Source organism: Leptodactylus fuscus, chromosome 1 (genome assembly GCF_031893055.1).
Source record: "Leptodactylus fuscus isolate aLepFus1 chromosome 1, aLepFus1.hap2, whole genome shotgun sequence".
Classification (NCBI taxonomy): domain Eukaryota; kingdom Metazoa; phylum Chordata; class Amphibia; order Anura; family Leptodactylidae; genus Leptodactylus; species Leptodactylus fuscus.
Genome location: NC_134265.1, coordinates 184,426,886 through 184,439,971, shown reverse-complemented (window position 1 = coordinate 184,439,971; position 13,086 = coordinate 184,426,886). Strand labels below are relative to the sequence as shown.

General features: G+C 39.8%; 1 protein-coding gene across 1 annotated transcript in view; it reads right to left on the bottom strand.

Annotated features, from left to right (window-relative positions):
- Positions 1-1,829: 1,829 nt before the first annotated feature.
- Positions 1,830-13,086, bottom strand: part of HSDL2 (hydroxysteroid dehydrogenase like 2) — a 41,364-nt gene continuing 30,107 nt past the window's right edge. The window contains exons 9-12 of the mRNA XM_075280455.1: positions 12,206-12,277; positions 11,235-11,378; positions 3,640-3,765; positions 1,830-2,179 (exon numbers count right to left, since the gene is read on the bottom strand). Coding sequence (XP_075136556.1) covers positions 2,067-2,179; positions 3,640-3,765; positions 11,235-11,378; positions 12,206-12,277 — 455 coding nt within the window. The 3' untranslated portion in view covers positions 1,830-2,066. The remainder of the gene's footprint in view (positions 2,180-3,639; positions 3,766-11,234; positions 11,379-12,205; positions 12,278-13,086) is intronic.

The window sequence follows — 13,086 nt, the reverse complement described above, 5'->3', positions numbered from 1 at the left end:
GGTATAGGATGTTAAAATAGCACAGTTGGTAGACTGAATGAGAGGACAATAGTCAGATGTGTGAGAAGGTGATAGGCAAAGTGCTGGAGTCCCGCAATATCAGTCCCAGGTTTCTGTGGTGCAGGGCAGGTCTGAAGTATGTTACAGTCAGGTGTGGGTCATAGGCTCATTAATGGCCCATAAAAGACTGAAGAACCTGCACTTCAGAGCAGATCAAGGGAGTGAGAGGGGAGAAATCTGGGTTTGTCCTGATGCTCTGAGTCCGGTGAGACTGCTTGTTCGTGTGGCCATTAGTAGACCCCACGTATAGTTAGCTTATTATTATTGTTTAGATAGTAGCTCAGACAAGCAAGATTTTGTTTCTGTTTTGCAAAAGTTAAAGGGGTTGTCCACTTTCAGACCAATATTGAGAGACAAATGTATTGGTTTGTACTGTATAATAAAAGGTTGTACAATTTTCCAATATACTTTCTGTATCAATTCCTCAGTTTTCTAGATCTCTGCTTATTGTCATTCATTCTGCTTATTCCAAGTGGAAGTAACAGAATGAATGACAGCAAGCAGAGAGCTAGAAAACCATGAGGAATTGATAGAGTACGTATATTACAAAATTGTATATCTTTTTATTGTACAAACAATAACATTTGTTTCTCAATATTGGTCTGAAAGTGGACAACCCCTTTAATGGTGAGTTCACACTGAGTATACGCCAGCTTATTCTGAACGTAAAACACATTCAGAATCAGTGGCGTATAAAGCAGTTCCCATTCATTTCTATGGGAGCCGGCATATGAGCGCTCCCCATAGAAATGAATGGGCTGCTTTTTTCACTACGAGCGCTCCCATTGAAGTGAATGGGATGTGCTCGGGTGTACGGCTCGGCATGAGCAGAGCTAGCCGTACATGCGAGCACTTTCCATTCACTTCAATGGGATTGCTCGTAGTGAAAAAAGCAGCCCATTCATTTCTATGTGGAGCGCTCATATGCCGGCTCCCATAGAAATGAATGGGAACTGCTTTATACGCCGCTGATTCTGAATGTGTTTTACGTTCAGAATAAGCAGGCATATACTTAGTGTGAACTCACCCTAAGGCTGTATTTTATTTTGCTCATTTTTGTGACTGAAGTTTAGGTTTATTTATTTTACTGTGTTTTTGTAAATAAACCTGTTTGCTGCAAGATTTGTATCCTTGTCTCTGACTGAGCCATCTTCCCCACACCTGTTATAAAAACCCATCTGCCTACACTACTCCTGGTTTAGCTGTTCCCTGACAGATAAAATTTAGTTCTGATTGGTTTTGATAGTTCTATATTCTACCATCTGAGCCTTCTCCCTGGTTCTACAGAAACAGCTGGATTGGCAGAACCAGGGTCTGTCCTGTTGCTCTGAGTTCGATGAGACTATATTGTACTTATTGGTTTGTTCGTGTGGCCTTTAGTAAGCAACAAGTATGGGAGTGTTTGGCATATTAATACAAACACAGATGTGATGGTTTAAATCTATGTTTTGCTCAACAATGATCACTACTAGAGATGAGCGAGTACTGTTCGGAACAGCCGATCCGAACAGCACGCTCCATAGAAATGAATGGATGCACCTGGTACTTCCACTTTGATGGCGGCCGGCCGCTTAACCCCCCGCGTGCCGGCTACGTCCATTCATTTCTATGCGAGCATGCTGTTCGGATCGGCTGATCCGAACAGTACTCGCTCATCTCTAATCACTATGAATGTCCAAACCCAACTACCACCCCAGGAACAGGGCATTAACCAGCAAAGTACACTTCACAGAAGACAGTAATGCATATAACTAAAGAGAACACAGAAACACATCTCAAAATTTTAATGGTTAGAAATTTTTTTTTTGATAAATTTGTCAATAAAGGTGTTAACTTTGATACCTGCCCTCACTGGAAATCTATTTAATACAAAAAGGTGATGTACAAATATCTGTTTTGGTTAATATCTTTTTCTGTATTGTGGTTTCTGCCCACCTCCTTTACATAGCATATTGTTAGGTAATGTCACAATTTTTATGAAGTTTTCATTTAGAATGACAGTAACATCACAATTTTGAGTTCATCCGGCCCAGGAGTGCTTCTAGTTTCATTGCTAGGCCCATATTTCCTTTGATCTTCAGCTTTCCTGACATGAATGCCATTGTAGGCTTCATTTTCCCTGTGGAATGAATACATTGCATAAAATTATTTTTATCAGAAAGTTGTAAATACAAATACATGTTACTATCATTAATAAAGCACAGCAGATGCTCTTATCCCTTTCAGGACCAGGGGAAATTTTGTTTCAGTTTGTTTTCCCCCTCAAGAGTAACAATTTTTTTTTAATTTTTTCGAATTATAGATCATGTTACCAATTTTCTGTGGGTCTGTCTGACACAGCATGTAGTTTCTATTGCCACAATTTGGGAGAAGGCCTGATGTTTTGAACACTTTTTATTGGAATTTTTAGGAACGTGCAATAGTGCGCAAAAAGGCAGTTTAGCCTTTTTGATCAAGTGCCATATATCAATTAATACAATAATCAGTGTAACCTTTATACATACAAAGTGCCATATAATGTGCAAAATCTAGTTTTTAAAATTCATGTGCTTCACAGTATAAATACATAAACAGTGACGATATATTCCAGTGCATTAAATATGTCAAACCCATAATTAATCATTAGTGAATTTATGTGCAATATATTAATTAATGATTGATGAGTAAAAAAACACTTATTGCAGACATGTACGCCTCATTCATAAAATTCTGTCAATGTCAGCATACATACAATGATTGTGTATGCCCGGAATTCATCATAATCGCATATATGCAATAGTGTGAAGCACATGAACTTTAAAATATGGATTTTGCACATTATATGACATTTTCTATGTATGAAGATTACACTTATTATAGTATTTAATCCATATATGGTAGTTGATTATATATTTTCTAACTTTTGCACTGACACTATGCTTGACAAAGGCTCTTGGGAGCTGAAACATTTGCATCATAGAATAAATCTCACCGGAAATGTTTGAACTGACTACAGAAGAGCTGCATATATATATATATATATATATATATATATATATATATATATATATATATATATATATATATATATATATATATTATATGTGTATGTGTGTACACATACATATATTTATACACACACACACACACGATTCATAGGTTTTTCAGTATGGACATTGCTATTTGCTTATATTATTATTTTTTCTCGGGTTTTTTGGCCTTCACAGTAAAGTGCTACACACAGTACTGTCAGGAGGGGCGTTCACAGTTAGATTGTCAGGAACGCCCTTCTGACGGTGAAGAGCTTATTGGTAAATGGCATCGATGGCTCTTCACCCGGGGCCCATAACGGGAATGCTGATAGTGCGCTGGGTTCAACGCACTGTTGGCTTTCTAACGGTATATAAAACTTCATGTGCCCGAGGACATGAAAGGTCCTCTTTAAGTGACAAAACTGTCAGTTCAGTGCATCAGGAAATCATTGTGCGTCAACTTGCTACTTGTAAAGAAGTACTATTTCATCACGGTGGGGAAATGGGTTAATTCAATTTACAGTAGATATCAAATACTGAAATCTTAGTATGAAAACCATTAACTAACCTGTAAACATCTTCACAAAATCCTCACTATCCATACTCATTACGACGTCAGCTTTAACAGGTGGTTCACCTTTTCCAACTTCACCCTTATTTTTCAGGTCCATATACCAAGTGCTTTCTTCTGAACCTAAAAAACAAAACAAAAATCAACCATGAATATTCCATCAATTTTGGCAGGTCATTCTCGCCTTGGGCTGCTCCGACACTAGATTTTTTGCTTCAGTTAAATGTTTCAGATTTTACACAAAAAGCAAAAGACACTCTGTGAACTGATAAAAACATTACAAGCTGATGAATTGTTTAGTTATTTAGTTGTATAACCAATAACCTTCTTCTACCTTCCATCCTAGAATTCTATTCCTATGTGTCCCTCTTGTACATAAATATGCATCCTTCAGAAATTGTTTTTAGATATACATGAAGAAGAAGCAGAGAGCTTCGAAACGTTGTAATCTACCATCATTATTAGTTAGCCATTAAAAAAGGTATCAACTACTGAAGACTCAAGTTTTTTGTTTTTTTTAAATATTTTTAGCTATACGCACGCTTGCATATTTTTTATTATATTGGTTTGAAAATGATGTAAATAAAAAAGTTAAAAATAAAAAAAATAATATCTCGGCAACAGGGCACAAATTTTCATGAGGGAAAAAAAACCTGTTACGTTCAAGTAAGTCTATTCTATCTGTGTTGCTAATTTAATATCCTTCATCCTGGTGACCGATTTCCTCCAAGATCAAAAATGGAGGACGACAAAAAAATAGTAAAACCAGTAAAAGTACTACCTGAATTCTGTTATGGCATTGAATAACTATATTGGAATCTGTTGCAATTGTTTTATTTTACTATTATAGATGTTAAAGGGATTCTACCATTAAAACATGTTTTTTTTTTCTTCTCGTTAACACATTGGAATTGCCTTAAGAAAGGCTATTCTTCTCCTACCTTTAGAAGTCGTCTCCGGCCCGCCGTTCGGTTACAATCTCGGTTTTTGTTGGTTTGCAAATGAGTTTTCTTGCAGCACTGGGGGCGGGCCTCAGTGCTGAAACAGCAACTGGGGACGTCCCCAATACTGCGAGAGAACTCTCTCCAGCGACGCCTCCATCTTCTTCAGCAACCGCCTCTTCACTCTTCTTCTTCCGGCTGGGGGTCACACTTCGATGCCTGTGCAGTCTTGCTCTGCCATCAGGCCTCACGCAGAGCCGACTGCAAATGAAGGTGGCTGTTTTTTTGTGGCCGCTTATGTGAGTATGCGCAGTACGCTCCTGTAGTTCAACGGGAGTGGGATTTTAACCGAACGGCGGGTCGGAGACAACTTCTAAAGGTAGGAGAAGAATAGCCTTACTTAAGGCTATTCCGACGTGTTAACAAGATCCCTTTAATTTTAGGGCTGAATGCATGACTGTGGGAGTCTCAGCGATCCTCACCGATTAGCTATTTATCCTCTATCATCCTGTGGATATAACAATCAGAGAATACAAATATGCAGTAATTAAGTATTTAATAGGAAGGGGAAAAAAAATTCATACTCAATAGGAAGGAAAAAAAACCTTTAAGGCTAACGCCTCATTTATGGGTCGCAGTAAAAATGCGCTGCAGGAAAAAATGCGGTGGCAATGCATCACGGTTTTTCCCAGAGCACTTTTCACAGAAATCATTCCACTTTCTGCTTCCATTATACCTATAGATAAACCGCTATAAATCGTGCATATTTTTTCGCAATGTGTGGATAGGATTCAATAGAGTCCCATCTGTTGCAGTGACTGTAAAATGTTAACACCAATTGAACCTCTGGCCTTAAAGGTAGGTACCCAAGTCTCTATAAAGTAGAAAAAATTCCTTCCTAACTCCTGGTGGCAATCAGACAAAGCTCTGGATTGTCATTCTACATTAATACCAGTAGTCCTGTATACTGTGGTTGACAGGAAAGTTACTGAACCCTTTTATCAAAAGGGTTTGCTGGGACTTAAATGCAGATTTGATTTCTCTCTTATAATGTAGATTCGACTTTCATTAGGCTAGCTCATCAATATCAGATCAGCAGGAGTCTGACACTCCTACAATTCAACTCTTCCAAGGCTTAAACTAAATAGGCCAGTGATGTTTTGTTCATTGTCACATGGCCTGTTTGCATCTCAACCCCATTTAAGTAAATAAGGCTGAGCTTTAATACCAAGGTGTACAATGTATAGCAATGTGCTCGGTAAGGGCGGGTTCACACCTGTGCCTGGTCTCTGCTTTGTGGATTTCCGTCTTCTGTCCGAGAAACTGGACAGGAGACGGAAACCCGGCAGTCAGTGTCCGCCCGTGAGCGTCTTCTGGTCTCCACGGCGAAACCGGTTATTTTTAACCGGACACAAAGTCCTGCATGTCCGACTTTGTGTCCGGTTAAAAAAAACCAAAAACCTGGTTTTGCCGCTGTAGTGTTGTAGTGAGGATGCAGGTCTTCTGGAATAAGTCCACTATGAGATGGTTACTCTTGTAGATCAGAACACTTTATTCCATGCTCCATCATGGCTCCCTGTCTAACAACCCCTCCCTCTAAGCTCAGCTCCTCCTCCATTACTACCTCACTGTTGCTAGGCAGACAAAGCAGAATAAGTAAGCAGAACAGAACATACAGAACATACTTATAACAACATCACATCTCTCCCCTTCTTATAAAAAAAATAAAATGAAATGCAAACATTATAAATGAACAATAAATAAAAGGTCCAAACTGAAAAGAAAATTTTACTGCAGAACATAGTCCCTGAGGTGCGTTGGTGGCCTTCGACTTATCCTTGTCGGGTAGCGTTGAGACATCTCGTTATCAGAAACAGTCTGTGAATTTTCGGTATCTCTTGTTGGTGTTGCTGAACCAGTTGTACCTGGTGAAATTTCCTCATCATCTGTCTCCTCTGCACTTGCTCCTGGGTTGTAGTCACGAAGCTTTTTAAAATGGGAGACATTTCGTGTCACTTGATGACCCTGGCGTTGAGCAGTAACCATGGTACCTTTGACGTGTGTGACTTGAAAGGGTTCTGGATGATAAGGGGATGATAACTTGTCACTGGGTCTCAGCCTTTTAACAAGGACCCAGTCTCCCACATCCAGCTGTTTGAAGCGACAACTTCTCTTATCTGCATATCTTTTCATCCTGCCTTTGGCAAGGGAATCATTGAGGACCAATGGAGTCTGGACGTGAACTACTGGGATGTTTGGAAGCTTAATGCGCAAAAGCCTGCCGAAAAGCGCAGTCGCTGGCGGAGTTCCTGTAGTAGAGTGTGGGGTGGCTCTGTACTGTCTAAGGAATCTGTACAATTCTTGCTGCAAATCCTTGTGTTCCATGGTAGCAATCCGAAGAGTTTTGTTGATTGATTGCATGAAGCGCTCCACTTCACCATTGGCTTGAGGCCAGTAAGGAGTTATTTTCCTGTGGTTAAAACCAAGATAAGTTGCAAAAGACTGAAAATCTGCACTATTGAAAGGTGGCCCATTGTCAGTCTTCACTGTTTCAGGTATGCCATATGCAGAGAAGATTTTGTCCAGTTTTGGTATGACAGCTCTTGCAGAGGTGGTGGAAACGGGTTCAATGACTGGAAACCTAGAAAAATCATCTATGACAACCAGTAAATAGGAATGATCTGGCAAAGTGCAGAAATCAACACTCACAGCAGTCCATGGATTGTCTGGCAGAGGTGTCATTTGTACTGGTGCTCGGCTATGGTCCACCGTAGTTGCTTGGCAAGGTATACATGTGGCAATAAGTGCTTCCACTTGTTTATCTAGTCCAGGAAACCATACTTTCTCCCTAAGTAATTGCTTTGTTTTAACTATACCTTGATGGGCCTCATGGGCCAGATCGATCACTCTACTCTGAAGTTTCTGAGGAATGACCAGGCGGTTGTCACGTAGTAGTATGTTTGAGTCAGATACAGAAAGAGAGTGTCTTGCATTAAAGAAGGCCTGCAAATATGCTGTTTGGCCCTGTGGTTGAAGACGAGTCTCAGCTAGAAAAGAGTTCCAGTTCTTAGACCGAACAGTGTCAATTACCAACTGAAGTTGGGGATCAGAATCCACCGCATGTTTAATTTCTTCGAGGGTCATTGCTCTTGGCACAGAGTGTGTAACAATGAAATTTACATGCTCCTCAGCTAAGACAGTGGCAGGCAAGTCATCTTTGGTAGACTGTGGTGAAGGGTGTCTTGAAAAATAGTCTGCAGGGTTCCCAGCTCCTGCCTCATATCTCAAGTGAAAGCGATAGTTCTGCAGGCGGAGTAGCCAGCGTTCAAGTCGTGGGGGTGGCTTTGATGAATCTTTATTGAAGATTGGAATGAGTGGTTTATGATCACTGACCACTGTGAATGGACGACCAAAGAGGTAAAGATGAAAATGAAGGCATCCCCATACAACTGCGAGAGCTTCCCTCTCAGTTTGAGAATAGCGCTGTTCCGTTTCTGTTAAAGCCTTGCTCGCATAGGAGACTGTGGAGATACTGCCAGTTTTGGACACCTGAGTTAAAATTGCACCAAGGCCTACAGGACTGGCATCCACAATGAGCTCAGTAGACTTTAGTGGGTCAAAATAGGCCATGACTGTGTCACTAGAAAGACTGGACTTAAGTGTATCAAATGCTGATTGATGTTCAACTGTCCATGACCAAGGAGTATCCTTTTTAGTGAGTTGTCGTAGGGGTTCAGAAACAGTAGCCAGATCAGGTATGAATCGTCCACAGTATGTGACCAGACCAAGAAAACTTCGAACATCTGAGACATTTTGTGGCTGGCTAGCAGAGGTTATGGCTGCTACTTTCTCAGGGTCTGCAGAAACACCATTTTCAGAAAAAATGTAGCCAAAAAAGTTCAATGACGTCTTGTTGAACTCGCATTTTGATGGATTAACAGTTAAATTGCAGGTTTGCAGTCTCTGAAAGACTTGTTCTAGGTGATTGTCATGTTCCTCTTGGGTTGTGCCAAAGATAAGGATGTCATCACTAACATTGAGGACTCCAGGTATTCCTGAAAGAACCTGCCTGATAACATTCTGAAAGATTTCTGCAGCCGATGAAATGCCAAAATTCAACCTCTTGAACCTTCTTAGACCGACATGAGTGCTAAAAGTTGTGATATATCTGGAGTCTGGGTGCAATTCAAGCTGATGATAACCAGATTTTAGATCAATTTTTGAGAATACTTTTGCACCATTTAGATCTGTGAGAATATCATCAATGGTAGGCGTAATGTGCCTTTCTCTTTGAATGGCTCGATTGGCATGTCGCATATCTACACATAACCTGATTTTACCAGGCTGCTTAGGTTTAGGCGCAACAACAATTGGTGAGACCCAGGGAGTTGGGCCCTCGACACGTTCAATAACATCATCTGTCTCCAGGTCTTGTAGCTCTTTCTCCACTAGCTTGCGGACATGGAATGGGATGCGCCTGTGAGGTTGAACTGACGGCTGGACTGACTGGTCAATGTGCAATTTCACTTGAAAGTCTTTCAGCTTTCCTATGCCTTGAAAGAGTTGAGGATATTTCTGCATAATAGTTTGGACAGAAGAGTGTGTTACGCTGTTTGCCAGTTTCACTAGGCCCAGAGATACCGCACTATTGCAGCTGAGAAGAGTGTCTGCAGAACACTCCACTACATAGAAAGTGTCCGTGATGGATTTCCCTTCAGCCTTTAGTAATGCCTGAAATTTGCCACATAGGGGTAATGCAGTAGCTGAACCATAAGGATATATCTTCAGGTTAGTACATTGCAAAGCAGGTTTGTTCTTTAGCTGGCTATAAGTGGCATGACTAATAACATTGACAGACGCCCCTGTATCTACCAGTGTCTCCACCGGATTGCCATGTATTAAGATGACTTGTTTGGGATTAGACATTGCATGCACATTGCGAGACCCCTCAGTCACTGAGAATAAGCAGGTGCCGCTGGGCTCATCAGCAGGGGGCACTGACTGCACTGCCTGGACTTTCTGTGGCATGGCTTGTTTAGCAGAGAGAGAAGATTGTGATCTGCAGACTTTTGCAAAGTGATTTTGTTTCCCACAGTTATGACAAGTTACTCCATTTGCTGGGCATGGTTTCTGATGAGGATAAGGACCTCCACAGTTGTAGCAGGTTGCAGCCTGTGTGTGAGGCACATGTGGCTTCTGAGTGAGCTTTGCTACAGAAGATGGCTGCTCTGGTATACAGTCTGTGTTCTCTATAAGTTTAGCTTGATTCTCTGCTGCATCATGAATACGTGCAATGTCCAGTAGCTTTGCTAAAGTCATGGTGGGATCTCTGAGTGCTTGTCTCCTTATCTTAGAGGATACACAACCTTGTATGATTTGCATCAGAATTTCCTTGTCTATATCTGCAAATTCACAGTAAGCTGCAAGTTGTCTTAAGCGGACATGATATTCATCAATGGTTTCTGTAGCTGACTGTTTTGACTGTCTAAACTTGAAAATTTCAAAAGCTGCATTTATGTCTGGAGAGAAATGCTTAGTTAGTGCTGCTTTGCTTAGCTCATAGTCACTGTCCTCCCCTGTATTGGGCAGAGTTGTGAAGATATCATAGACTTGCTCCCCTGCATAGTGTAATAACATGGCTTTCTTTCTTGCATTGTCAGTAATGTTCATTGCTTGCAGGAATATCTCAAAGCGTTTCAGCCATTTATTCCAGCAGGCTGCTAAGTTTGCTTGGGGCTGGTGCACATCAAATACAGCAAAGGAGGGTAAGCAGGCCATGGCTGGTGCTAGGATTGCAGTCTTGTAAACAGTTTTCTGTAGCAGTGAAATACCTTTAGCTGATTATTCTTAATCCTCGTCGCCAATTGTAGTGTTGTAGTGAGGATGCAGGTCTTCTGGAATAAGTCCACTATGAGATGGTTACTCTTGTAGATCAGAACACTTTATTCCATGCTCCATCATGGCTCCCTGTCTAACAACCCCTCCCCCTAAGCTCAGCTCCTCCTCCATTACTACCTCACTGTTGCTAGGCAGACAAAGCAGAATAAGTAAGCAGAACAGAACATACAGAACATACTTATAACAACATCACAGCCGCAGAGAGGCAGAAGATGCTCACGGACAGACAATTTGCAAACCCATTCAAATGAGTGTAGTAGGGGAGATCCGGGGTGGCAGCCGACAATAAGACGCCATAGAGGAGAGAGAAGGAGTGTGTCGGGGGCTCAGCCTGGAGGAAGACACTCTCCAGGGCAGAGGGGATGGAAGAGAAAAATGGCGACAAGGAAAACTTGCGGAGGATGGTCTATCACTTAAAATCTCAATAAAATATATTTAGGTTTACGGTTCTAAGGTATCAAAATGGGAAAAAGTTTCAGGGGTATGAATAATAGATTAAATAAATTTCATTTGATCTATTTTCATAACTCAAGATATACCGTTGTTTATAGAATTTTCTAGAAGCCATATCTTTTTCATTATAAACAATTATACCCAAATCATTTACCACTGTAGACTCAACCAATAGTGATCTACTCAGGGTATAACTAACATGCTAGTTTATCCCTAGAGGGACTAGTCATTTTGCACTGTATCCACAGCACTAAAAACCTTTGTGTGATCTGCAAGGTTCGGGATAACCATAATTCTTACCTGCAAGCACAAATTGGTAAACTCCTTGAACAGACTTCACAGCCTCCTCATTGATAGATTTTTCAATTAATCTAAAAGTTTCCTCTACTGGACCCTTGGAACTTGAGGCCACTGATTTACCCTCCTTAAAAGCTGCAGACCCACCTTCAAAATAAAAAAAAAGAGAAAGAAACGTCAAAGATGCAAAAAAAAAAAAAAAAGAAAAAGATATTGTTTCAATTATGTTCAATAAAATTGATAATGGGAATTTGGTATTGAAACCGTTAACAATAGCATGCCCCAAAAGTGAGGCAGTTTCCATTTTTTTTATCCAGCTGATCATATCCAAGGTCTTATAACTCTTTATGGGAGACATTAACATTATGGGAGGTATTCTTGTCCTTCTCCTCCCGCTGCTGACATAAGAGTACATCATGGGATGGGAAGTGGTTAAATATATATACGATTTTAGTACATGACTAATTAATAATAATCTACCTTTTTATACAATTCTCAAGTTTAATTTCAGCATACCTGGGCCTAGATCATGCCTTTCTATCTGGCACTCCCAACAGACTACCCTTGCTTTAGTTCCTCTTTCCCTTTCCTCTGCCTTCTTTTACCTTGGTTGTTTAAATGCAGAGTTGCTATATTACACACGCACACAAAAACCACTCGACACATTATTGGTGACCACTAACTCGCTTGATTTGGCTCACAGATCTTATTGCTCAGTGTTCTATTTTGCTTTTTGTCAAAATTAAAATATAAGCCAAGTTGTTATGTATGTTAGCATTCTGTCTAGAATCCATGTTGTGGCCTATATTTTATATGCATCTTGGTACCTATAATAAAAAGTTATGTAAACAGTTAACAAAATGTACTATAAAAATGCTTAGTGCATGCTAACGCAAATCATTACAAGTAGTAGACTGGGTGGAAGCTACACAGAGAAACCTATTGTAATAAGATTCAAGGGCGTAGAAACATACCATGTTTCTCAATTTGGCTGGTTAACTCATCAGGAGATTCATCTAAAAAGAAATCTGGAAGCAACGGATGTCCTAAAAGAAAATTCAAATATCCCACATTTAGTTTTACAGACTATGTTCAAAGGAGAGTACTACTTTACACATGAAACTGATTGACATGAAAAACAGACTTACAACTTAACCGGTTAAGGACCAGGCCCAAAAGTATGTTAAAGACCAGGCCTCTTTTTTCAAAACTGACATGTGTCACTTTAAATGGCAATAACTTTGAGACGCTTTAACTTACACAAGTGATTTTGAGATTGTTTTTTTCGTAACACATTATACTTCATGTTAGTGGTAAACACTAATCAATATTTTTGCATTTATTTATAAAAAAAAATAGGAAATTTGATGGAAATTTGAAAAAAATTGCAATTTTCAAAATGTGAAATTCTCTGCTTTTCAGGCAGATAGTCATACCATCCAAATACATGAATAAATATTATCTCCCATATCTCTGCTTTATATTGGCATCATATTTTGATTGTCTTTTAATTTATTTTGGACGTCACAAGGCTTACAAGTGTAACAGCGATTTTCCAGATTTACAAGAAAATTCTCCAAACCAATTTTTTAGGGACCACTTCAGTTCTGAAAGGAATTATAAAGGCCTGTATAATAGAAACCCCCATAAATTACCCCATTTTCAAAACTGCACCCCTCAAATTATTCAAAACAGCATTTGGGATGTTTGTTAACCCTTTAAGCATTTCATAAGAATAAAAATAATATGGCAGTGAAATTTAGACATTTCATTTTTTTTCACTAATACATTCATTTAGACCTAAAATTAACACATTCACAAAGGGTTAAAGGAGAAAATGCATCTGACAGTTTAT